General features: G+C 42.5%; 1 protein-coding gene across 2 annotated transcripts in view; it reads left to right on the top strand.

Moving 5' to 3' along the window:
- Positions 1-27,299, top strand: part of LOC119177134 (uncharacterized) — a 75,709-nt gene that overhangs the window by 24,455 nt on the left and 23,955 nt on the right. The window contains exons 5-9 of one of the 2 annotated variants that reach the window (XM_037428523.2): positions 7,169-7,386; positions 20,652-22,293; positions 26,029-26,130; positions 26,426-26,479; positions 26,875-26,923. In XM_037428523.2, coding sequence (XP_037284420.2) covers positions 7,169-7,386; positions 20,652-22,293; positions 26,029-26,130; positions 26,426-26,479; positions 26,875-26,923 — 2,065 coding nt within the window. The remainder of the gene's footprint in view (positions 1-7,168; positions 7,387-20,651; positions 22,294-26,028; positions 26,131-26,425; positions 26,480-26,874; positions 26,924-27,299) is intronic. The other variant, XM_037428524.2, reaches the window with a different exon arrangement.

The following is a 27,299-nucleotide window of genomic DNA, read 5'->3' as shown; positions in this document are numbered from 1 at the left end:
CCTACATCTGACCAATCCTTTCACGTGCAGTGATGCAAAGTCACGGCGACTTGAAGTAGCACGCAGCTCGTCGATTGGTCTAAACCAGTCATGACGATGGGCTACGCCTTCCCCCCTCTGTGAGGGAGAAGGATGGCGAGGTCGCACAAAAATTTGAAACCAGCTGAAACCAATGTTTTACCCTTGTAACTTCCTTAATATAACATGTATTCGCAAAATTCTTGCAGCAGCATGTCCACAAAGCAAAAGGGCACATATTTCTCTTCATAACGATTTTGGTACCTCGTGGTTGTTTACTGGCCCAATAAGGCACAACGCGATTATGATGCACTATCAAGCCACAGCTTAAGCTGCAATTTTTTTAGTTCGTGGTTTCTAATTTTTTTTTATTTTGAAATCTTTATATCTTGCTAAAACAAACATTTGAAAATATGTTTAATTACCTTCATATTGGTATATTTTATGTGGCATTGTAAAAGCTACAGCTGTTGAAAAAATATTCCAAAATGAGACCTAAAAAAACACCCAATTTTCCTGTGGAGAGGAAAGTCAAGTTTCATTATGCAGTGGGAGCATGCATACGCTTGAAAATTTGTTGATAGAGCATAATGCAGGGTCACAATGCTGTGTTGTAAAAGTTTGAAAGTCCAATAAGTGAAAAAGTGATAATTACTTATGAAGTGAAGACTAGGTTTATTGGCAAAACATGGGAGAAGCCTTTGCCCTACAATATGTGTAGTTAGGCTGATGATAATTACTCTCAACTAGGACAACAGGTGATGCCCATTGGTTTTATGAAAGCTCTGATCTCTCGTCTGCCACGGTGGTCTAGTGGCTAAGGCACTTGGCTGCCGATCGGCAGGTCGTGACATGGGAGACACCTGGTTGTGGCTGATTATGGTGACGAGATTAGGAAGAACAAGATGCAGTGCGATTGCAGTTAGGTAGTACTATGAAGCAATTGCCATAGTGACCTTGTGTGGAAGTGGCAAAAGCAAGTGGTGAAGCAGCTGCAGGTGAATGAACTTAAGACAGCATAACAAACTACCTACATCAAAGATGTCTTTATAACTGGGTGATTGATAGTTCAACCTAGAGCAGACATCGTTGCACAGTACATAGAGTGGACAAAGTTGACAGAAAATCAAAACTGAGAATCGCATTGTGAAGGCCACAGTTAGCACGGTAACTAAAAAACTGATCTGATGACTGGCAATGCTCACATGGACAATATACATGGGGAAAATGGCAGGTGCCTTTTTACATAAGCAACTTGTATTGGGCATTGTACAATCAGTTCTGAAACTTTTCGGAGGTGCATATTTAACATGCATGGTTGACATCTATGCTCTAGTGCCAACAAAAGCTATAACCGAAACACCACCTATGAGAACACCGACTAAGTTGCAGAAAGTAGTTATTCAGTAGAGGGTTTTCAAATTGTTTGAAAATTTCAACATCGGCTCTAGGACCTGCACTGCTTAGTTTTCCATTGGGTAGTGACCCCAGTTGGAAGGACTAGTTGCAAAAATGTGGCTGTAGTGAATGACTATTTGGGCAGCTACATTACTGGGGTTTTGTGATTCATATCAAGAAATTAAGTAATTAAGGCATTCTTCCAGATGATGGGCACTTCAGCAGGTTCAGTTGAATGGCATTAGCTAATGCTTGCAGCCACAGCATTCAGTGAGACTAAAGTAAGAGCAGCTTACAGGAGCAGCAGTGGCCTATGCTGAAACACATAGGCTGATGGTCTACCGCTTGCTGATCAGCCGGATAAGTATTCTGAGGTGTAGCGCTTGTTACTCACTGTCTGATTACCTTCTGCATAACAGGTGGAACGAACAGAGATGACCAAGTTCTCAAATGCCTGCCACATAACAGCTTGATTCAGGGACACAGCTAGCAAAGTACAGTGCTCACGGATTCAAATGTGACATGAATTTTTAAGAATAATGACTAGTATGCACAATTGCTTGAGATAACCATGTCATGTCATGACGAGTTTGATCTTGAACTATCAGTTGGCTCTGATATATGCCTTCAAGTCAAAATTTGCTGATATGACCTGAATTAGACGATGGAAATGGAAGTGTGCGCGTTACAGCGTTACCTAGCCCTAAACGATCTCGTTTCAATCTCTGAGCACTGTACGTGCATGAATGTTTGGTGGTACAGCTGCTGGAGGCATTGCTTCCTGCTCATGATGGAAACTTCGCATCAAGTTTTCTTGTATGACTAGCTTGGTGTCATCAGATTCTTAAATTGATGTGGGCAATAATGGGAGCCTGTGAAATTCATTTAAATTATAATTGCTGGGCTTTACATCTCAAAACTATAAGATTGTGAAAGGTGTGATAGTGGGGAACTTCAAAATAAATTAAATCAACTGGGTTTCTTAAACATGCCCCTAAATATGAGAACACAGATGTCTATTTGAGTGTAAAATTACTCATGTCAAAATGTGGCTGTAATGGACAGGCATTCAATAGGTGTGCTCAAGCTTGCGACACTTTGGGCACAGGCTCGTCCGCCGCGTCGGTGTAAGGGTTACGGTGCTCGGCTGCTGACCCAAAGATCGCGGGTTCAATCCCCCGCTGCAGCAGTCGCATTTTAATGGAGGCAAAAATGGTAGAGGTCCACGTTCTGTTCCATGTCTGTGCACGTTAAAGAACACCAGATGGTCGAAATTTCCGGCTTCACTACGGCGTCTCTCATAATCCAGGGTTCATACAGGTCCTTGAAATCCTTGAAAATTCTTTAATTTAAAAAAATGCATTTTCAAGGCCCTTGAAAGTCTTGGAATTTTCTGCCATTCTTCAAAATCCTTGAATTTCCTGAGCAGTGCCCTCTCATATCGACATCGCGACCTCCTACTATGTGGTACATGGGTGTGTCAACCTGTCAAACTCCCTATTTCTGAAGCAGTAATGTGGCGTGGGTGCACATGATCCCATTTTGCAAAAGTGTATGTGAAAAAAGGTTATTTTGTGGCAAAGGTGAAGCAGTGAATGTGATAGCAAGAAATTAGAATGTCACAAGAAGGGCAAGCAACCCTATACTTGCAACGCACAGCTCAAGCGCGGAGGACGCACAAAAAGAAAGTGCACAGGATGAGTGCAGGTGAACAACTGTCACAGCTCGACACTGGAAGCGTGCTGCTTAAACAAACCAAAAATGGTGCTAAAAAAGAACACAGATGGATCCACAGGATGAGTGTAAAATAACCACTGTCACAGTTGTTACTTGGTTGTTGAGCAACGTGCTGCGAGTGTCAACTTTTCATAAGCCGATACTCTTGGTGGGAAGGTGCCATCGATTTTCAAGGCTATTGCAAGCACCTTGTGGGTTTAAGAATATATTTTAAGTCACTTCCCAAGTATACCAAAATGCTCATTCTCCTAATCGAGGCCCATGGCAAGCGCATCCAGCACTGACGTAGCTTTATAAGATGGGCAACGAAATTTCTAGTGACGTCACACCAGATCTGTAGTCAGCTGAGTGATTTACGGACTTCTGCCCCGTACATACCGACAAAGCATCGCGGCTGCTGCAGGTAGTGGCGAGTTTGTTTTGCAGGTGCTTGTTTGACACATGTGTGCGAGAGCTGATAATACTCAGCATGAAGCGTGCAAAGTTTTCTGATCACGTACCTGCACAACTCGGTCCCCACAAACAGGAACTTAAAATTGTCTATATCAAAACGGCGACAAATTACATAGCGAGAATAAATGAATCTTGGTACGCGTATCGTACTTATTGGAGCTATAATTAAAGTTTGCAGCAAAGAACACACAAGCCACAAATATTGTGGAATGACCCCTTTAAGGCCTGACTACACATGCGTGTGGAAGCCCATCAGTGCGTAACTTTTAAGGACATGACATCGTGCCCTCTTTCTATGGAGAAGGTGCGAGAAGTTATTAGAACTACAGTTTCTTTATAATTGCGATATCCATGCATTATAAATGCAATGAAAGTGGTCATTTTTGAAAATTCTAGAGTGAAGAATTACAACTTAGCCTGCCGCTTTTAATCCTTGAAAAACTTGCATTAGATCCTGAAAAGTCCTTTAATATCCTTGATTTTTTTTTTTCTTCGGAAACCTGTACTAACTCTGGAAACGAAAAAACAAAACAAAAAGCTTTTCCGCACGTTGGGGATTGTGCAGTCTGAGCCCTCTCGCCCTTTTCTCGAGCGTTTCGGGTTTTGGTAGAGGCGTAGTGCCGTGCAGTGGTCGCCGGACGCTGCGAGTGCCTAAAGCCCCTAGAACTGTGCCAAAGCGCGCCTTCCAATTAGCGCGCGGAGCTGCGCTGCCGTGGAGATCGCGGGAGGGAGGGATCGGGGTATTGCCGAGGCGCACCTTCCACCTCGCACAGCGTTCGTCATTTCCGAAGGTGGGTAATAATACTGTTCGTTATAAACGTGCGAATTTCTATATTTTTACAAAGAAATTTCAAGGGGATAACTTGCGAGTTCGATATACCGAAAAATTCGATATATGTGGGTTCGATATAACCGTGTTCGACCGTATAGCGATTTTTGCTGTAGGTATCGTAATAAATAGCTGCTCATGTTTAGCATGTGTTGTATGCCTTTTGTGTACCATCTAAGTGCTGTTAACATATTTATATTGCAGGGAGTCATTCCACCAAATCTTTTATATCTATGTCATTCGTTCTTATTAAAGTATGTCATTCTAAACATCTATGGTTTCTATCTCTGCAGTGCTCTGCCACAGCACTTATGCTGGTGCACTATTCAGCAGTAACGTGAAAGATGTATTTGATGTCATGTGTTAGGCACAAGTTAATGTGCGTTTGAGATTTTGATCTGCTGATGGCCGTAATAGTGTATGGACACAGTTTATGCTTCGTTGGATATCAGTGTGGTGCAGTGACATCGTTTGGATATCGGGAAAATCGTACAGACAAATGCATTTATAAAAGCAGATCAGTTCAGCAGTATCGTTGGCAAGTCTAAAAGGAATGTATTGCGTCGTTTGTACTAGGAGACAAAAGAACATTACGACAGCAGATTTGGTTGTCTTCAAATTTCCTGTTGATGAAGCTTGCCGATTCATTCAGATTTACTAGTGATGCAGTACCGAATGAGATTGTTGTAAATACATACTTCATGAAGCAGATAAATAGTCTGTGCTTGGTCTCAGTGCGACTCCTTGTATTTCATTTTGGCTGGATGGTGCCAAAGGAAAAATCAAGAAAGTGTCACTTCACTTTATTGAAACATATCTTGGGTGAAACATGCCACTCGGATGTTTAAAAAAAAATCAAGTTCAGTTGGAGTACTTTTTTGAGAACGTTCCAGTTTTGCAGAGTTGTACTTTTCAGCTGCTTGAAAAAGAAATGCTTACAGGTGACCCGCAAGAGATCAAGGTGACTTATTTAGGCAAACTCAATTTGTTTCTAGTGAAATATAATCACAAAGTGAAGTGTATCCTCCCAGTAGGCCTATAGGGTGTTCTGCGCAGCTGTTACAAAAAATCGAAAAGCAAAAAATGCATATATACTGTGAAAAATTGGTATGTATAGCTAAAAAATGTAATATGCAATAAAACATTATTTACAAAATACTTTGACCTTAGAACTTTTGTAATTGATCAAAATTTCGTAGCTTTTATCCGTGGACAGCCTGTTGCCACATGTCACAATATATGGACTAGTTCATAAGAAAGTTAACCCATATAGTTCTGCTTTTTTTTTTACGTTGAATGAAGTATCATCCAAGAATAATTCAACCAACCAATACTAAAGTTCAGTGCTGTGTGTCCTCACATCGTCCCTTCTTTTGCGATGTTTTATTCTTCGTCTACAATACTAAAGCTCTCGCCCTGCACATAATTCAGATTTTTTTTTAGTGGCACGAGCAGTGAGTAATGCTAAAATTTATCAGTACGTCCCTGCACTTGTGTGTGTGTGTGTTTTTCCCCCTCAGAATGGTAGGCTAGGGAGTTGCTGTCCACATTATTCAGCATGACGCGTTCAAAGCTTTGTGATCACGTGACTAAGTCAGCTACACTGCTACATACCGGCCCAACTCGGTCGCCACTAACAGGTACTGAAAATTGTTCATATCAAAAAGGCGACAAATTATATAGCGAGAATAAATTAATCTCGGAGTGTGTATCGTGCTTATTGGAGCTATAATTAAAGCTTGCAACAAAAAGCGTGCTAGCCGCAAATATTGTGGCCCGACCCCTTTAATGCCTCGCTACGCATGCCTGTTAAGGCCCATCAGCGCGTAACTTCTCGACAGAGCATTGTGCCCTCACCCTATGGAGAGTGTGGGAGAGGGGGCAAGAAGTTATTAGGACTACGCTTCTTTTTTTTTCATAATTGCGATATCTATATATTTATTGTAAGTGTAATAAAATTGGTCATTTTTGAAAATTTCTGAGTGAAAAATTTCAACTTGGCATGCTGCTTTGAGTCCTTGAAAAACTTGTAACAGGTCCTGGGAAGTTCCTAAATATCCTTGAATTTTCACATTGGAAACCTGTTCGAACCCTGTAATCGTATCGTCGTTTTGAGGCATTAAACCCCAAGTATAATATTATTATTTGGTCATAGGCAAAAAAAAAGTGTTTATTTTGAGCAAGCATGTTAAAAGGTTGTAATTTATAAACATAGGTTACAATGGAGTGAGCATGTTATTAGGTTGTAGTTTACAAACATTGGCTACAAGAAAAAAAAAAGCTCTTTAAATGTGACTGTTGGTGCTGATTATTCTTGGCCAACTCCTCTACGTTAAGTTGTTCACTGACTGGTGCACAAAGACGTGAAGGTGTTCATCGGTTAATTGCAAGGAGTTCATCAGTTAGGTAGGGGTTATGGCCTTGTTTCCAGGGCCTCATAATATGGGCCACAGGTTGCCTAACCCTGCTACTTTTGTAGCTGTCTGAGCACAAGATAGGTCTTGCATTGTTGCCAGGTGACAGCCAACAGGCTTTCCAAGCAAGTTACTGAACTTCTCTTAACACATCTTTCAGCTTCATGTACGAGTAGATGTCTTTGAAACATTCTTATGCCTTTTTTGCAGTTTTTCATTTTTAATTGTCTTATTGTGTTTTTTCTTTTTTTTGAAGTTTATGTGGACGTTCTACTATCTGAAAGCTCTAAACTCGTGCTGTTTTAATTCTTTTTTGTAGCTTGCACAGTTCAAGGAAACTGAAAAGCAGCGAGTCTTCACTGACAAGGCCGCAAGATATAGAAGCGGCGCAAGCTATATTAAAGGAGCTAGGTGAAGCTGATGCGGCAGAAACCTTTTCTGAAGTCCGGCTGTCAAAAGGAACACAAGAACTCAAGGAGGAGCTCAATGACATGATTGACAATATGAATGCTGATGATGCCAAGGCCAACAACACAGGTTTGTAGTTTTTGGTTTATTACTGTGCCATTAGGGGCTCTTAGAAAAGGGACAGAAAATGCAGAACATACATTTACGAAAGTTTGCAATGCAAAAGGATAAAAAAAAAGTTTGCTTAAAATCGTAGATCTGTCAATATACTGTGATGTGGTCGTGACACCAAAGAAGCTATTTATTAGCCGAGCCTTTGTCAGGCAAAACGGTGCACTTGTACAATGATAGCAGCAAGCACTGTCGTTGGTGATAAAAAAATCTGAGCTACACATTTTTCACACGTTTTATGCATGAGTCTCGGGTAGAGCTGTGTTCCGCCACTTGTTTTTTGCTTGTGATGTTCATGCTGCCGCCAAGGACCTGAGAGTGAGCTGTCGCTGATTGGTGGTAGCTTGGCCAGCAGCGTGCCGTCTTTCTGGTTCTTTCTCTTCAATGCTATTTTGATGTCGTGAAGTTTTCACAACTCTCTACTTGAATCGGAGGAACAAAATGAGCTTCAACCATATAGGGGGGAAAAAAACGTAGGAGAGAGCGTGCCTAGCATTCATAAGGCAGCCTCCTCTGAATTCACTACCTCTTCGGGCTTGTGTCAAAATTCCAGTCGTGCTTTTGTTTGTCCCCCACCCTTTTTTTTTCTTATTTATGTAATATATGGGAAAAAAAAACGAAACTTCACGAGCGTGTGTGCCTCCCATCCACTAATCAACCTCCTCCAACACCGCTTCCCCCTCATGCTCCATGCATATGTGACCCTAGTGGACTGTCAGTTTTGGCCACAGCAGCTGATTGGCTGGAATTTGGCAACCAGCTTGCCCCTCTTTGCGGTTTTTCTTCTGCAACGTCGGTTTGATGTCGCGAAGCTTTCACAATTCTTGACACTAATGTAAAGGGCAAAATGTGCTTCAATGCAATGAACACAGCACCCAGACATTCTCTTTTGGGCGCACATCTCTGAGGTCGTGCACAGTCTGATCGTGCAAGCCAACGAATAAAGTTTAATGTGGCTTTCATCTACGCACCTGTGAAGGTTGGTACGCATTCCCTGCATCATTATCAAGCATCTGGCACACACTCATATGCAAGTTGACACTTGACAAATTCCTGTTTTTGTAAATTTCATCCACTTTCTTATGCTGAAAATGTACTGGCCAAGAGCAAACATCACCGCTTACCGCTTCTTTGGATGACCGAATGCGCTCTGCCGAAATGCTCTCTAGACATTGTTTTGTTATGTCTTATTGTAGTGGCCGATAAAACACTGGGACTTCGTTAATGGGAACCGAGTTGGGGTACAAGAATACGTTTGGCTACATGGAAGTAGGAGTACAGAGTATGTTTTGTTTCCAAAGTGGGCATGCTTCTTTTCTGCTCTCATGGATTCCACCACAGTAGTGACATCCTGGTACAGCATATTTGTGGCATTCATTTTGCAAATTTTGAATCGCTGGCATTAGTGTGATGAACAAATTTATTTACTACATGCACAGAATTGCTCTTCTCCATGGCTGATGTGCTGACATTAGAACTGGTTAACTTCAGACATCATGATTTGTTATGTCTTATCATAGCAGCTGATAAAAGATTGGGCTTTTGTTAACAGGGATAAGCATTGGGGTGCAGGAATATGTGTAGATACATGGAGGTAGGAATGCAGAGTGGAGAGCTCGAAAGTGGCAGAGTGGCCCACGAGCAGAGTGGCCCACAAGCCTGAGGGTGGTGGTGGTTGTGGTTAGAAGAAGGTGCCTAATTTCTGCAGCCCGGTAGAGAGCACGGCACAGCGACTAAAGCCTGAGGGCAGACGATACTTGATACTTCAGAAGCTCGTAGTTCATAAAGGATGATGATTGATTGATTTGTGGGGTTTAACGTCTCAAAACCAGCACATGATTATGAGAGACGCCGTAGTGGAGGGCTCTGGAAATTTCGACCACCTGGGGTTCTTTAACATGCACCCAAATCTGAGCACACGGGCCTACAACATTTCTGCCTCCATCGGAAATGCAGCCGTCGCAGCCACGATTCAATTTCACGACCTGTGGGTAAGAAGCAGAGTACCTTAGCCACTAGACCACCACGGCAGGGCGGAGTTCATAAAGGAGTAGGAGAAAATAAGCAGAGGAGGTGGCAGAGAATTCGGGAGGAACGTGTGGCTTGAATAAAATGTTACACGAGATGGTTGCACCATCTCTGGATCCTTCTTGTAATAGACATCTCCTTTAGATGGACACATCGAAAATAGCTCCCCGGAAGTTGTTGTATCTTTCTCAGCTCCATGAGTCTCAAGAGTATTGCCTGACTGCAACACTGTGGCGTCCTCCAGCCTTAAAGGGCGATGACCCAACTGGCTGGACAGCATATTTGTGGGGTCTTTAATCTGCTACATTGTGCATAGATAAATAAGAGGGATAAGTAATAAATATCGATGGATTAATGAACTTTTTTCTTGCATTTTTACTCCAGTAAGTCGATAAATGAAGAGAGAAGTAAAGGCAAAGAGAAACTTAAAATAACCGATGGCTGAGCTATACTCAGCAACAACTTTTCTTGGCACTGAAGGGAAAGTTACAGAGCCAATGAAGGTAGTTCCAAAGTAGCGCCCATATTTTCAATGTGAAATATAAATGTTCCTCCTTTATTTCCTACGTGGAGCTATTTGATACAGGACGCAGCTCACACCAGTAAGATATTTGTATTTCTCCAATTTATCTGTTGTAAGTTGGCGTTTTTGAACGCATGAGGTAGTCTTGCCTTTTTACGTGCACCTCAAACGCTATGCGGCGTCTGCATCTCCATTAAATGCTTATGGTGCGCCATCGTCACTTTCCACAGCGTTACGAGACTGCGTGTCAAAACTGACTATTTCGCATAGTGCTACATGCGCAGAAGCTTTTCCTCCTAAGCTTTCCCTTCAGTGCCAAAAAAATTTGTCGCTGAGTATAGTATTCATGTTAAAAAGACTGGACATGAAAACACAGATACAAGAGTGAAGTCAAGAGAGTGACCAGTTATCTGTCACTTAGACTGTGATGCACAACTGACTGATAGTTATCACCTCTTGCCTGGAAATGCGCAGATAAGTGTTTTAGTGCGGCGCACCCTGGGGATCCAAGCTGTCGTATGCTGTGGTAGATTGCCACAATGCCGGCAAAACCATGTATGGCATAGCCATCAGTAGCATACTGAGCACGCACTCATGCCAGAGGAGTGTTCTTCCGCTTGTTCTTTGAGCACCTTGATGATATATTAAGCACGGAACAGTTGAGCTCGGGCTGTCGCATTCTATTGTATGCTGTTGTCGATTAGCATAATAACACAGGCAAAATTGCATATAAAAACAAAATGAAAGAGTAAGCAAGCAAAAAATAGAGAAAGAAAAAATAGGGGAAAAATGAAATAAAAAGAAATAGAGAGGAATAAATCAATAGAAATAGAGAAAGGCAAAAGGAAATGGAAACAGAGAAAGAGAGCAGGAAAGAAAGGGAAAACTGAAGAGGAACAAAGGAGACTACCCAGCTCCGCATTTCCTCCAGGTTTGCCACCACTAGTGCAATGCAGAGGTTTTTCCTGCATTCTTTTTCGGTGCTGTACCATTTTTTTGTATCAGTTTCAGATACCGCAGCGGTGGCTACATGGTTAGAGCTTCCGCTTCCAATGCGGGAGTTGCCGGGTTCAATTCACAGTGCCGACTGGGAACCCACTGGTTTTTGCCAATGGGTAGAGGAATACACCGACCTGGCGCTCGGTTGTTTCTGGGTACTCATTTCGAAAGGTAGTCTCATAAGGTTCTGCGAAGGCCCCTGGGCGCAACTTAACCCACCACAGCCTTTGTGAAACAGTTGAGCATCCTCCGCTGCTGTGGGAGGCAGATAATTCCTGCCGTCAGGTACCTGTACTGGTTAAATAGGTACAAGCGGGCTTCCGGCCTAGTGCTCGGTAGAACAAAGCTATAGTCCCACCCCGTGGGAAATTAGCGGCATGGCACCAGCCCTAAAATTAAAGTCATCCTTTTTTCTTTCTCTTTTTTTCTTTGCAGTATCTTCATTAATTTCTTGTGTCCGTGTGTACATTATCTCTTGGTTTGTTTTTTTTTCGCTGCAGCTCGTGACATCAAAATAGCGATTCACATGGCGTAGTTAGAAAGTATATACTCTGGATTGGTCTATATGGGAGAAATGTCAGCTGTGAATTGTCACCTACCCTGCTTTGCCGTGCATTCACCCATGCGTTCTTCCTCATCTCTCATCATTGTCGTGCTTGATGAATGGATTTCACTTGATTTTGTGTGTCTCCGATTGTGCTAGCGGAAGTAAGAGTGTGGCTGACAAGCTCTAAATTCTAATAGGCTCAGCTCTTAGCGCTCACATTGTACACCTTCCCATTTTTTTAACCTGAATGTCTGAGCATCGACCACACAGTCTGTCGGCACCTGTTCCGGATGTCCTGGTGTCTGGTTCCCGGAACAGCCTGACATAAGACAGTTGCACAGGACTGTTCATCGCAGGCATGCACATATTCTTGTTCTTTTTCCCCACTGTGCTCTGTCAAATTCCGCTTATCAACTGGGTGGTTGACGCTCACACGATCAGGTTTAAGAAATGAATGGCTGGGTACATGTGCTTTATGAAGAATTAAGTGCTGAGGGGAGATATTGCCTGTAATAATTGTAGTGAAGGTGAGAACGAAACCAATGTAAAAGGCGCCAGATGATTTGATTCTTCCAAGGGACAAACACTTTACAGCGAAGATGATGCAACTCTCCTGAAAAAAAGGCCAGTCTGCTTCAATGGTTTTTGTATATAATTTTTTATTGCGATAACAATTATGTGGACGCTCTATACGTGTTTTCATCGTCTCTGCCATGTTCGTAGTAAGTCTAAATCGATAACTTCTGTACGTGCATCATATGCTGTACCTGCAAGTAAAAGCTTGTGAGTGTTAGGGAGAAACACTGCTGAAGCATAGATTAAACAAGCTGCTGGTCTCCACTGCACGGAGGGCGCGTGCAATAACATCACTCTGCTTGTGAGGCCTGCCGTCAATTGCTGCTCAACCAGAAAGGAAGTGCTCTCTGCCTTTCTCTGGACTAAGGTGCATTATTTATTGTGCATTCAGAAACTTTTGTATGCAAGAGGAACATATTGAATCTTGTCTTAAGCGACCAAAATTTTTAGCACCTTGGGTTTCCATGCAATAGCTCATGGTGCTGCACAAGGCAAATAAATGTTATGTTAACTAAAGTGCAATGCAGAATGCCATCACTAAATTTTTACTTGCAGAGGCCTGGATTCGTTTCTTACCCCAGTGTAACTATTGTAATGAAGCAGAAACGATTGAGCATTTCTTCATTGAACATCACAGATAGCAAAACATCAGGTAAAGATTCCTAAAACCACTTTCTCAAAAAAGTGGCCTTGCGCTTTCCACATCAGCATTACTCTCCCTGGGTATGGCAGCACTATAACATGGGCATATATGATGTACTGATTTGCATAAAAGAAACAGAGAATGTCTTGTTAATATTCCCAGTACATTTAAAATATCATTCATTTATTTACCCTGTATATATTTACGTATTTGAATTGTTAACTTGGGTGCTTTTTATTGGAATGCTATTTACACTATCACAGATTTTTGGCTTTCCTATAAATTATCTTTTTCGCATATCCTTCTACCGACCTCTCTTTTCTTTTACTTTCATTTGCTTTGTTTTGTTTTGTTTTTTCGCAAATTCTACTGTCGCACATGCCGTGGCTGATCCCCCGTAGTGGGTTGTGCCATTCAGCTAGAAAATATCAACAATGGTTGGTACGGGTTCAGATGGGAGGAGCCCCTATTCCAGGGCCCCACTGGCTTCCGCGGCTCGCCAGGCCTGGTCGAGGGTTGCCAAGTGGCTTCTCAAGTCCAGGTCGAAGAATCGCGCTTCCCACAGCCAGTTAGCGAGTGAGTCTTTCACAAGCGGCGAGACGAGACGGCACATGCTAGTCTCCTTTGGCATGTGCGCGTGACATGTGGGAGTGTTAGTGTGACCACTTATACAACTATAATAAAGAACTGAGACAGTCAGAATTGTTATTTGAGACCAGGTAGGAGCGTAAACCTAGTCAGTAAAAACAGCGACAACGTTCGGGCCAAGTGCTCGTGCTTAGCACTGACGATGTGTTTACCGAGCTATGCATGACCCACTACATTCATCATTACATATTTTCCCCTCGCTGAAGACGGAGTCCAGTACTTGGTGTTCTAAGGTGTCGTGAGGACAAGTAGTTCGTGATACGGTTTGAGACGATCCTTGTGTACGATTTCGCGGCCTCGGCGACGCAGGTCCGGAGTGGGCTTAAGGGGTTCGATGAGGTAGTTGACAGCGGAAGTTTGCTCTATGACGCGATAAGGCCCATGGTACCTGCTGACGAACTTTGTAGAGGTGCCAGGATTAACAGTGGGAGGCACCCACAGCCAAACAAGAGAGTTGGGCGAAAACTGGTAGTAAGACCGTTCATCGTCGTGACGAAATTTCTGTAGCCCTTGTTCTTGTGTTGTAAGGGTGCGAGCTAATTGCCGGCATTCTTCCACGTATTGAGCGGCTTCAGAAACTGGTGTGCCTTCATATGAGTTGGGTCGGTAGGGGAGAATGGTGTCGATTGAAGATGATGGCTCTCGACCATAGAGTAAAAAGAAGGGAGAAAATCCTGTCGTCGCTTGAGGTGCCGTATTGTAAGCGTACGTAACGTAGGGAAGGATAAGATCCCAGTTGGTGTGGTCGGAGGCGACATACATAGAAAGCATGTCGCCAAGATTGCGGTTGAAACGTTCAATCAAGCCGTTTGTTTGTGGGTGATCTGCGGTAGTACAGCGGTGAATCACATGGCATTCAGCAAGAAGTTCTTGAATAACATCCGCAAGAAAGACACGGCCTTGGTCGCTCAAAAGTTAACATGGAGCGCCGTGACGCAGACCAAAACGTTGCAGCAGGAAAGAAGCAACATCACGTGTCGTCGCGGCTGGTAGAGCGGCCGTTTCTGCATATCTCGTGAGATGGTCAATCGCTACAATAATCCAGCGATTCCCAGCTGATGTATTTGGCAGAAGACCTAAAGGTCTATTCCAACCCGGTCGAATGGTCGGAGTGGGCACGGTAATGGCTGCATTGGTACAGTAGGACGGCTAGGATCGTGCTTGCGGCATTGGCACTCTGTGTAAGATCGAATGTACTTTTGAACGAATGTGTACATGCCGTGCCAATAAAACCGAAAACGTAGCCTGGCGTAGGTTTCAAACAAACCGGCGTGTGCACACTGCGGATCGGCATGGAAAGCAGCACATATGCTGGCACGGAGATGCCTGGGTATGACGAGTAGCCATTTGTGGCCGTCAAGGTGGTAGTTGCGGTGATAAAGTATTCCATCACGGATGGCGAAGTTGAGAGGATTGTCGGTGTAGCGCTCGAGATGGGGGGTGAGCGATGTTTCAGATAGGTAATCCATCAGAGACTCAATCAACGAATTTTTGCGCTGCTCCGCAGCCATGTCGATGGGTCCTGATAGTGGAAGTAAGTTGTCTTTGGTGAAGACATTGTCAATATCAGTAGAAACAGGTGAACGCGAAAGAGCATCGGCATCGGCATGCTTTTGGCCTGAGCGATAAATGACACGGATGTCGCACTCTTGGAGCCGTAAAGCCCATCGTGCCAAGCGTCCGGAGAGATCCTTGAGGGAGGATCCCTCCGGACGCTTGGCACGATAGACAACATTGAAAGGGTGGCCGTACAGATAAGGCCAAAATTTTGTAATGGCCTAGATGATCGCTAGGCATTCTTTCTCGGTTACCGAATAATTTGATTCTGTTCTTGTAAGAGTGCGGCTCGCGTACGCAACAACATATTCTAGGTAACCAGGCTTTCGTTGGGTGAGTACAGCGCCAAGACCGACACCGCTAGCATTCGTGTGGATTTCCGTTGAAGCGCTTGAATCGAAACGTCGCAGTATGGGTGGTCTTGTAAGCAGTTCACAGAGCTTCGCAGAGGCACTGTCGCAGGTTGGAGACCACGCAGATAGATTGCGGTCTCCCTGAAGTAGGTCTGTCAGAGGTGCCATGATCGAGGCGAAATCCAGGACGAAGCGGTGGAAGTATGAGCAAAGCCCAATGAAACTACGCAGCTCCTTGAGAGACACGGGCCTCGGGAAATCGCAAACAGCCCGTAGCTTAGCGGGGTCAGGGAGAATGCCATCCTTCGACACGACGTGTCCGAAAATGGTCAGTTTGCGTGCTCCAAAGTGACACTTCTTCAAGTTTAGTTGGAGGCCAGCTGCAAAAAGGCAGCATAGAACCTGTTGCAAGCGACGAAGGTGCGTCGGAAAATCAGGCGAGAATACCACCACATCATCTAAGTAGCACAAACACGTGTTTCATTTGAGGCCTCGTAGGATAGGGCCCATCATGCGCTCAAATGTTGCCGGCGCATTGCATAGGCCAAATGGCATCACGTCGAATTCGTATAAGCCGTCTGGTGTAACAAAGGCAGTTTTTGGCCTATCATCCGGATTCATGGGCACTTGCCAATAACCAGAGCGCAGATCAAGGGAGGAAAAAAACTCTGCGCCTTGTAAAGAGTCGAGGGCATCATCGATCTGAGGCAAAGAATAAACATCCTTTCGTGTTATTTTGTTTAGACGACGATAATCTATGCAAAAACGTATCGTGCCGCCCTTCTTTTTAACTAAAACAGCCAGCGACGCCCAAGGACTGTTTGATAGTTGAACGACACCGCACTTTAGCATGTCACCTACTTGTTCATTGATGACACGGCGTTCAGTTGATGAAACACGGTACGGTCGCTGCCATAGTGGTGGGTGATTACCTGTGTCGATATGGGGGCATACAGTATATGTTCGACATAAGGTAGGGCTGTGACTTTCAAAAGATGGCCGAAAAGATGGTCAAGAAGGCTCAAAAACTCACACCTCTGTTGTGGGTTTAGACCTTTGTCGATTTCATGGTTGAAAATGTCGGCAGTGGAAGGGCCATTCACGGAACTACAGGAAAGGGTGCTGACTTCTGATGATTCATCAGGAACATCAAGTGTAGTGATGGTTTCGAATGATTCGATTGAGACGAAACATTCGCTCCGAAGCAGCGTAATTGTGAATGGGAACCGATTCCCCACAGGCACGTCCGTTGCACCACCTCGAAGAGTAACGAGAGCGGTTGGGAGCGCCGATAGGTGGCGATGAACAAAAGCAACAGAAGGCGTGAAGATTGCGGTAGCGTCGACAGCGGTGGAACACGACACAGGTGCGAAGACAGTAGCGCGCGGAGGGATTTGAGTGTCGTCACTAATGACCAACTTCGCGTAGGAAGGGCGATCGTCCGCAGGTAGAGCGTCACCAAGAGGACAAAAGACTATTTCGGCACAGGCGCAATCAATGATGGCTTGGTGATGGAAGAGAAAATCCCAGCCTAAAAAGATGTCGTGAGAACAGTGCGGGAGTACTACGAACTGCACTGTGTAGGGAATTCCTTGAATTACAAGTCTGGCGGTACACGCCGCCACAGGCTGCACAGGCTGTGCAGTCTCGCAGATAAAAGATTTTGTGCGCGAAGAAGTTGCCCACCAACTGTCGCTCATCTGTGGCCTACCGGAGCACAGTGTGCCGCTTGGCCCTACATTACGGACTATTATACAAGACGAAGTGTCTGAGGTCCTTCCTCCACAGCGTGTGCCACCAGTCAATGCACCATTGACGTATGCAGAAGCAGCAGCACGACCTCGACCACAGACGTTCCGAGCGCCACCTCCATGCCTGGTCCTGTTTATGCCGCCCAGCCGCCACGACCTCCAGTCCACCGAGTTCCTAATCTATGGCGCACTGCCGACAACCGACCGATCTGCTTTTTGTGTGGTCTACCCGGACACGTCGCACGTCTATGCCGCCGTCGCCCACTCCATTCACAAGAAGACCCACGTTCATATGAGTACGGCCACACGTTTTGCTACACTCCAGACCCGGAATTGCACCCTCCTCGACCAAGCCACCGACCACCTTCTCATCGCCGATCTCCTTCACGTCATCACTCGCTCTCCTTGATACACCGACGCCCCCTTACAATCGACGCGGAAAACTAAATGACGCAGTTCCCGAGGCAAGAACTGCGTCGTCGTCACAAAGCACAAGCCCTCTTCGTTCGCCGCCAAATGCAATTAATGCCAACCTGGAAGGTGTACCTGTACTTGCCCTTATCGATACTGATGCCGCCATTTCTGTCATTGCTGAAAAAGTTTGCCGTGCAATTCGAAAAGTCACAATGCCTTACTTGGGTTCGTTTCTTCATACTGTAAATCGTCAGGACCGGCTCCAGTAGTCTGTAAACTAGTGACTGCATCGGATACTTCTTTCGGTGATGTGGGTGGGATATAGGTAAAATAAATAAGTGATCTGATTGAGTGTTGACTGTGGTATACTGTCGAGGGAATGATCAGGTGCAAGACAGAAGAAAGCATTGAACTCATTTGCAATGTCAGTGGCTTCCGTTACCATCATTGTTCCTGTATTCAGCCTATTAGGATTGTGGCTGGGTGAAGACATGAAAAAATGACCTGATTGTATCTTATGTTTTACGAGTGTCATTTTTGTGTTGAATTATTGCATTCTGAAAGTAGGCGCACTTGGCTTCTTTCAAGAGTCGGCCGAGTGGATTAGAATAAGTTGCGTATCGCGACTTTAACGTTACATTGAAAGGCTGAAGCTTGACCTTTTTGTGAAGATTTTCACAATTATTAATGCTTTGTAAGAGGGTTGTTATCTATGGGTTTCTCAGAGCTGAAAACCAGTGTGAAACCTGTATTGTGCTCATACACTGAGAGTAAGCTGCTTTTACATTGTTAATAAATTGCTCAAATGCTATGACTGATCAGTTGCCGAAAGAATAGAATTTTATTTTACTTCTGCAATTGGTGTGATACATTAACAAAAAGCAGAATGAATAAACTTTTTGCCCATACAAGTTTCATCAACGCAATGAATGTTATGGGAGCATTATAAATTGACAGAATAGAGAATGCAGGACAGTGTTAACAGTTTGTAAAGTGCTTCTGAGAAAGAAATATCATATAGCAAAAATTACTAGATATACAAAACATGCAGCCGTCTGAAAAATTCACTTTCTGATTGAACAGGACATTCTCAACAAAAATCTTACTGTAAGCACTGCAATGGCACGTTTTATGCAGTAAAGCAGTTTCTCGGAAAAAAGCATAGCATAACGTTGCATGTTTTGCAGTCCTGTATTTTTCTGCTTGGATTTCTAGTCTCACATGCATTTTTTAGTTTCTCTAAGTGTACATCTTGGCAGGCTGGTGCTGAAATGTGAAATGAGACAGCCTCGAGCAGAAAGCAAAGATGACAGAGTTCCCGGGCTGGTTGGCATGGTCGTAGACGAAAAGGCAGCATCCTAAGACTTCATGTTACTCGTTGAATTTTCAAGATCATTCGCAAACATCGAAATGCCAACATCTGCAATCATTTCACACGTGTTCAAGCACTGCATACAGCGGCAGCGGCGGCCATTATTGCTTTCCACTTAGACGATCGTGCAACCTCAGAACGTGTTAAAAAATCAAGGCCATGTGGCAAGAATACAAACTGCACAAAAAAAACTATACTTCAACGTATTTGCACAGTACAAGAAAACTGAATGATATATCTAGTGTGTGACTGTGATGCAATAGGTTGCACAGTCGTACTGTGTTGTGCTGCTGGCTATCATGTGTATATATTTCCAGTGTTTTCATTAATAAAGTAGTTATGTCATAACTGCTTGTTTTCTTGCGCTGTGCAAATGTGTTGATGCCAAATCGCCAACTAGCCCAAGCATCCGTCTTATCAATATACTTCTCATTCACTGTGCGTGGCGCAGTGTGTCTGTGAATGGCACGGAATGTCTGGAAAGTTGCAATTCAAACCATCGATAGCAGACGTCTATTTGTAGCAGTGTGAACTTTCTAGCACTTATGATTGTTCAGTAGAATAGCTGTGCTTCTACTTAAGACTTCGAAACCAAAAATTTGGTGCAAGAGGTAACGTCACCAAATAAGAGGAGGCTTTTATATATGTAACTTCACTTCTCTTATGTTGTATACTGTCGTTTTCTGTGTCTTATGTCTCATAAATGACCAATGCAAGTGGCCTCAGATATATTATCTAATTATGCTACAGTATAGGAGTAGTGTTTCTACAGATTTGTCTGCATGATCAGACAGCTAGGTGTCACTAATAATGCAACGTGCTTGAGATTGTAAGTCAGTGGTTGCCAATGATCGAATTATTGTTCTCTTCTGTAATAATAGCAAATGCGAGCCATTTTTTGTGCTCATCTGTTATAGACTTTTCCAGTGTTGCACAAAGTGTTGCACGAATAATATGAAGCATAGAATTTTATTTTCAAAGATGTTTGCCAGGGTATCAATGCTTTTGCTCATTTGTGGTATAAACCCCTTTAAAAGGACACTGAAGACAAATAATTTGTAAGAGTGAAAGTTCAATGTATCATGTCTAAAACTGCAATATTAACAGCCCTTTCGTGCATAGTGAGACTTAATAAAATGCTGCTTGTCCGTTGCTGCTTGACTTAAAGAAAAAAGAATCGCCTGGCATTACTACGGGGAATTGCGCGAGTAGTTCAAAAATGCTGTTTTCGCCTGGTTAGGCTGGATAGGTGGGGCCATCTAGCGGGGCTCAGTTGAACCAGGCAAGCAGAAAATTGTTCAACGGCCGTTGCTGCTGCTGTGGCTCCTGCTACTTTCGCTCTGCTGTTACTAGTGTTTGCGGTGGCACAGTAAAGCCAGGCAACGTTGTGCACGGCAACAGTGACGTGAGACGGACCGCTTTCAGGCGAGAGATTTGAAGTGTGCTAACGTCATGTGGACCACTAAAACATTGTTTTATCTCAAAAATAAGTTTTTCCTTGGCACAAAAATAGCACTATGAGGTTTCTGGACCACTATTTCAGCAATCAACAGTGACTTAATATTTGCCCTTAATGTCCATTTTGGCTAGCTTGTGAAGATATGTAGGTGTAGCAGAAACTCTGCATGGGATGTTATGCAGGCATGTCCTACTCCCAGCATTTATCTTGCTCTTGTTGTATAACTGTGCTGTCAGCATCTTTAATGTTTTTTTTTCTGTGTTTTACCTTATTTCAATATTGCTATGTGGTCATTTATATTCAAAATACTGAAAATGTGTATTGAAATTCCACAACTTCTAACTTTATTGCAGGCTCCATCTTGACAAGCACATCTTCACAAACTGATTTCTTGGATGCTCATGGACAAGAAAATGCAAGCTGTTGTCAGCAAGAAATTGACAGGCTGGCACAGATAATGACAGAAAAAGAAGAATTAGAGAAGAATGTTGTAGAAATTCGCTTAGAAAAGTCCTCTCTTCAAGAAAAAATAGAAGATACTGAAGCAAAGTTTAGTGAACTTCATCTTCAAGTGCTACATTATAAAGAAGAATGTGCAATGAAGCAGGCGGAAATGGAGAAATTGGTCGTTGAATATGATGTGCTGAAAAATGAAGCACACTCATTGATTGATGACAAAAAAGAGCTCACTGCAATCGTGGACCGCATGAAAGCTGAGAAACAAGAACTGGAAAAGGAGCTAGCAGAAGCTTGCGCAAAGAAGTCTTCTATGGTAGCAAGTATTGAAAACATGGAGGCCACACAAGCTAAACTACAGGACGAGCTTGTATGCAAGAAAGAGGAGACTACTGATCTACAGTCTCAAGTCGATCAGTTTGTTCTTGAAAATAACCTGCTGAAGAACGAAGCACAGTCTCTGATTGATTCAAAGCAAGAGCTCCTTGCAACAGTTGAGCAGATGAAGGCATATCAGCAAGAGTTGGAGGAGAAGATGGCACAAACTTATGAACAGAAGTTCTCTCTGGAAGTAAGAACAGAGAACCTTGAGACAGAGGTTTCTGAGCTACATCGTGAGCTCTTACGCCATAAGCAGGAAAACACTGACATGCTGACACAAGTTGAACAACTTGTCCTTGAAAACGATATTTTGAAAAGGGAGGCACAGTCCGTAGATGACTGTAAACAAGAGCTTAGTGCACTTAGTAGTACTCTCTCTCATGTGAAATTGGAAAAAGAAGAGATTGAAAAAAAGGTGGTAGAGCTTCATTTGGAGAAAGCAACAATAGAAAATAGACTGGAAACCCTTACAGCCAACTTTGACAAGCTTCACTATGAATCCATGCAACATCAGGAGGAGAAAACAGTGCTGATGACCAAATTGAACCAAGTTTCGGAAATGAATGAAGCCCTGCAATCGAAACTTGACGAAGCTTTCTGTGAAGTAGCTGAGCTTAAGTCTTCAGTGGCCCATCTGCATGATGAAATTTCTTTTCATGAGCAGCTGAAGCAGGACATGCTAGAGCAACTGGATAGCTATGGCGATGTGCTAACACTCAAAACAAGCCTGGAAGAGAAACTTGCTTCAGCACTTGTTGAAGTTGACAGCCTTCAGAGTAGCAACGTGAAATTCAGCAGGGAAATTATCACACTGGAGGATGCAAACAGAGCAGCAAGAAATGATATTGCAAAGCTGCTGAAAGAAAAAGAACAACTTGAAGAAATCATTCAGTCATGCCATGAAGTTAGGGAAGAAGTAGAAGTAAAGCTTTCAGATGCCACCCACAATCTTGGTATCTTGAAAGAAAAGGCAGACTTCTTGTCTTGTGAAAACCTTCGCCAACGTGAAGTGCTGACTAACTATGCTCGGCAGCTTGAAGATGCTGTGCTTCGTGCGGACAGGTACAAATGTGTATGCAGTGAACTTGACAGGCAGAAGAGGGAGCTGCGTGACCAACTGAAGCAGCTGTCGGAAGAACTAACACAAGTTAAGAATGAGTGAGTTACATTTCGTAATGCTTGTAATTTTCTAGGCTGTAATTAGGCTGTACCTAGCAGAGAAAAATAATTTGCTTGCACTTGTGCTTCAGATTTTAAAAAATTTAGCATCCAGAACAAATCTTCCTCACATTTCAGCAAGTGCTCGAATGTTATGTTGGGGTGAAAAAAAAAAAATGTCATGTTATATCTTTCACATGCAATGCCATTTACTGTAACATTGATTTCTTAGATGAAATGGACAAAACACTGAGCTGATCATCTAGTCTGCTGGTTCTTATAAAAATACCCGGGAATGTGAGAACGTTTATGCCAAAAGATTTCTTTGTAGACGTTCTTACTCATAAAGTGCACCTTTCGGCTGTGGCGTTGTTTCAGGCCTTGAGTCTGCCCTCGTACTCTAATCATTGTCTCCAGTCTTTCTAGTACATGCATTCAGCTAATTTTAACTATTTCAACGATTTCATGTTTGTAAAGTGAGCAAAGGAAACGTGTAACCACTGCTGCTGATTTTTGCTCTATTCCGATGATCAGCGTACTCAAAGGGATCTTGCTTGAGGTTTTTATGGCAGTCGATATAATCTAGTTGACAAATAGGGCAAGTCCTGGGGATTGACAACAATTGATAGTTGCAGTTGTTGGATTTGCATTGTAAAATGCAAAATATATATATATGATTGTGATATTATGATAAAAGAAAACAGCCAATGGTGGTTTGTCTTAGGTGCGGACTGGCAACCAAGCCACTGTCAAAAAAAAAAATGGCTGGGTTAGTCTAAAAGCGAGCATGTGGCAACCCTAATCTTTGCTTGTGGATTGGCGCATTTGCCTAGCATGCCTTGATGGATGTCCTTAGGAACAGCTTTTGCACTTGTAATGCATGTAAAAAAAATAACTTTGATAGAAAAAAAAAGTTTCATATGTATAGAACTCGTCCTCGGTAAATTTTGTTAATATTTATGATGCTGTGATTTAGATGGTCTTAGATGTAATAACTGAATCAGGTTTAGAGTACAAATAGACCGTCGAGGTCTCACTCTCATGTATAGGTGTGCTAATGTGGTGACTGATCCTCCTCATCGCTCATTTTTATTCTAGTTAAGGTAGATAATTGATGAAAATGTAAACACATTGCTGTGCTGTTGCATGCATTTGAGAGTTGCTAGAAGTGTCAGTGTTTCTTTATTGTGCTGTCCCCTTCTGGTCTGTGATTGTCATTGATCATATACCACTATGTTATTTTTTACTGACAACTTACCAATTGTGCGTGCTTGCCCTAAGTTCCCAATACACAGGCAAAAAATGCATTCAGTACACAAATCACTGACATTCTACTCCAAAATGTGGTGAAATTATGCATGCATTGCTTTGGACATCTGCATTGGTACATTCAAATGTTGCTTTATTAGTGGTCAAGCTTGCGTCTTCAGATGTTCTTGTCAAATTTGCATGGCCCGTGTTATCAAATAAATTAGAATATTTGATTTTGCTAATGTTTAACAGCATGGAAACAGCAAGAATGAAGGAATGTAACTAACATGGCAGGGGAAATGTCCAATGCTCGTTAGAATCTACAAAAGTACTTAGATTGAATTAGGTTTGTACAGTGAGCAAGATATCGCATTCACACGAGTCCTTTGTAGGTGGGTATACGTTAAAATGCAATAGACTATCATGTATGTAACTTGCCTCCCTCAACCACCCTTGCCACCATAAGTGTTCACAAAATATAGACGAGTACTTAACAAGAGATGTGGGTCTTAAAAAAATGCTTTTTTAGCACTTGGGTGAATGGAAATTTAATCTGCTTGTTACTTTTTCGGCAGAGTTCAAATCTCTAAGCAGATATGCAGACAAAAGATATGCAATTTCTAAAATGAATTTTGCATATTTTCTAGGGAGCTTTTTGACAGCTTTGCTTTGTAAAACACAAACGAAGTATGTGGCAAGATATCCAGATAGGTGGTCTTCCAGTTCATGCTATTTTCTTATGTTGTTCACCAGATTCTAATTCTCAACAGCTGTAAATAGTATGCAGCAAAAGCTTTTTCACTCGTGTTTGCATGTGCTTATTTTGCATTCAAAGTTTGTTGAAAACCATGAAGTTAGCATTACCAACTAGACCAGCTCTTTGGCAATCTTGCCACATACTTTGTTGTGCTAGACTAAGGGAAATTTCTAAAATGCTCTGTAAGAAATATGCTATATAGATATTTTAGAAATTGTGTATACTTTATTCTAATGCATATAATAAATTGTCTACCTAAAAAAAAACTGAATAAGTCTATTAAATTTCATTCAGTTCACCCAACCAATAAAATAAATATTAAAACGCACGTCTACTATTGAAAAAAGTTCCTGCTCTTATGCTTATTTTCTTGCTAGTGCTCTTATAGTCTCAAGGTGACTGAGAACAGCATCCCTCAGTTTGTTTATTAGTTCCGTTATTTAGCTCACTTAATTTATTCTCACTTAAATTACTAATTAGCTCACTTAATTTGCATTTGTAGACTTTCAGAAAATCTGCTCCCCTGAAGTTTGTAGACCACTAAAGCTGCATATTTAGCAAAGTGGCAACATTATAGCAGTTGAGAACTGGTTCTGGCTGCATTCGAGTTGTTCAAGTTGTTTGTCACATCTAAAGTGCACGACTTTAAGCAGCCAAATAACACAGGAGAGGGAAGAGTGGGTTATTGCTGAGGCATATGAGAATGAAACTAATTTAAGGGCCTGTAAACAGGCTCAGACCTTTTTTTTTTAACACCCTCCAAACAAGCTTGCTAATTCGTACAGTAGACCGTGGCGATCACATTTTGTGAATACTGCAGCGCTGCACACCACGCAGACCCTCCATCTCGAAAAACAGTTCCTGCGCCTATTCCCTATGCTTGTACAATCCTCCTTGTACTCGCAGTAACGAAATCTTTCTCAGGGGCAACATAATGTACTGCTGAGCTCTTAAATACTAGTCAAAACGTTCTGTTTTCCAACCGATGGAAACTAGAAAGACTGCCTGCATTCCAGTGATCATTCGAGAAAACGCGATTCCCACAAGGAGCTCATAGGTTTGTTCTGCCCACTTTGTTGAAGGCAATTAATGCAGTTCAGCGCAGACCAATGGCACAGAGGCAAAATTCAGATATTAGATTAGTCGAATGCCCCCAATTACATGGAACACATTGGGTGCCCTCGTCTTCCACGTGTGGCAGATAAGTGTGCTGACGCCTGAAAGGTAGCAAAATGTGAAAGCTAACGCTGAAAATCTATTGCAAAGGTGTTTCTTGTATAGTTTGAGCCACGTACATATACATCAATAATGTGTGCTGTTCAAAACTTTACATACAATGTTACATAAAAACTTCTTTTTATGTACAATGTGTTCCCTCATAGTCCTTTGAAATAATTAATGCTGGCAATTGGTGTTAAAAGCTAAATTTAGTCTTCATATTTGTTTACAGTCATTGTGCTTGCATTCAGGTGTAGGCACACTACAGAAAAGCTTGTCTGGACAATTGTCACTGCATGGCAAAGAGTTCCCATACCATGAAAATTTTTTTAAAGGCACTTCACTAGAAGCAGCACTGGTAGACCAGCTGTTGCATTGGTGCATAAAACATGTCTAGTCACCTGTAAATTAAAAAAAAAATTCTTTCATATACAAAGGCTGTTCGCACTTGACATGTACCACGCAAGTCTTGAGTAGCTAATGAGAGATATGTTTTTTGTGCTGCTCAGGATGCAAGTGGCCCAAGAATTTCACGAGATGATGGTGTCTAGGCTATCATCGTGGCTGTCTTTAGAGAATATTCTTTCTTCAAATTGGGATATTCACGCAAGGTATTTGCGTGTTATGTGCTGCAAAAGTGAAGGTCATGCTACTTACCATCGTCTAGTCAGCTGAATGTCTAAGCTACTCATGCTCCTTTGTGTATGTGTGCGTGTGTCAGTGTGCATGGCATTTTTGTCAATGTGTTAGCACATCCTCACACACAATCTTTTACTTTTTGTTTTTTGATCTCCACTCTTTGCAGTAAATTTTTGCATTGAAAGCGTGGAACCCACTTGCTTTTCTTGCACGTTTCAAGGGCAAAGTGTGTAAGAACCATCACTTGCATCTCTTTCTTTTTTTCAGGCAAATAAGCAACCTAACTGAGCAGCTCAACTCAATGGCAGCAGATGCTGAGAGGTCAGTCGGTTCATCCTCTTACTCAACCCTGCAAATCGATAATAATGAAAATTTATGGTAATATTACTGGGATCTTGCTTCTGTTGATTAATTCGTGTTCAGTCTATATTTAGTTATACCTGAGGCTTGAACAAAAAAGTGGGAGAAGGTAAAATCATGGCTGAGATTGAGGGGAAACGTAGCAGACACAAACTACAGGACCTGTGCATATCAGCAAGTGCTAAGATGCTCAATTTCTGCATTATGAATCTTTGTGATATACTACAAATATTTATGTGGAATAGCTGTGTTGAATATTTGTTATGTAAAGCTACTACTGATAACGTGTTTTTATGTAGTATTATGGAAATTGTGTTATATTTGCAGCCATTGAGTATTACTGCTTCTGTTTGCAGATGGAAGGCAAGCTTTGAAGCTCTGCAGATGAGAGTTGCACCATTCCAGGTATGCAAGATTCAAATCTTTCAAAAACACACTCCTCTGTGTGTCTGCAGGTCATTTTCATGCAAAATAACAGGAATCTGAACAGATCCTAACTGAGCCAAGACTCTCTTGCTTAGAGGTTACTTGTCTGATGCCAGACCACAGTAGCTACGTTAGTGTGGTTCTAAAAGGAACGCATTATTTCTGTACTATGCTTTGTGTGCAAATTAACATGTTCATTGTGTTATGGGTCGCCATAGATTGCCGTAAGGCAATCTATGGCGACCCATAACATGACCTGTGGGTGATTCCACGAGTGATCAAACATGTGTGTCCAGTCGTTATTTTTGTCTGGTTTTTTATTTTTATGTTTATGAGCACATTTAAAGTGTACATG

Source organism: Rhipicephalus microplus, chromosome X, assembly GCF_043290135.1.
Source record: "Rhipicephalus microplus isolate Deutch F79 chromosome X, USDA_Rmic, whole genome shotgun sequence".
Taxonomy (NCBI): Eukaryota; Metazoa; Arthropoda; class Arachnida; order Ixodida; family Ixodidae; genus Rhipicephalus; species Rhipicephalus microplus.
The sequence above is the reverse complement of the archived record's forward strand: the minus strand, read 5'-3'. Positions and strand labels throughout refer to the sequence as shown.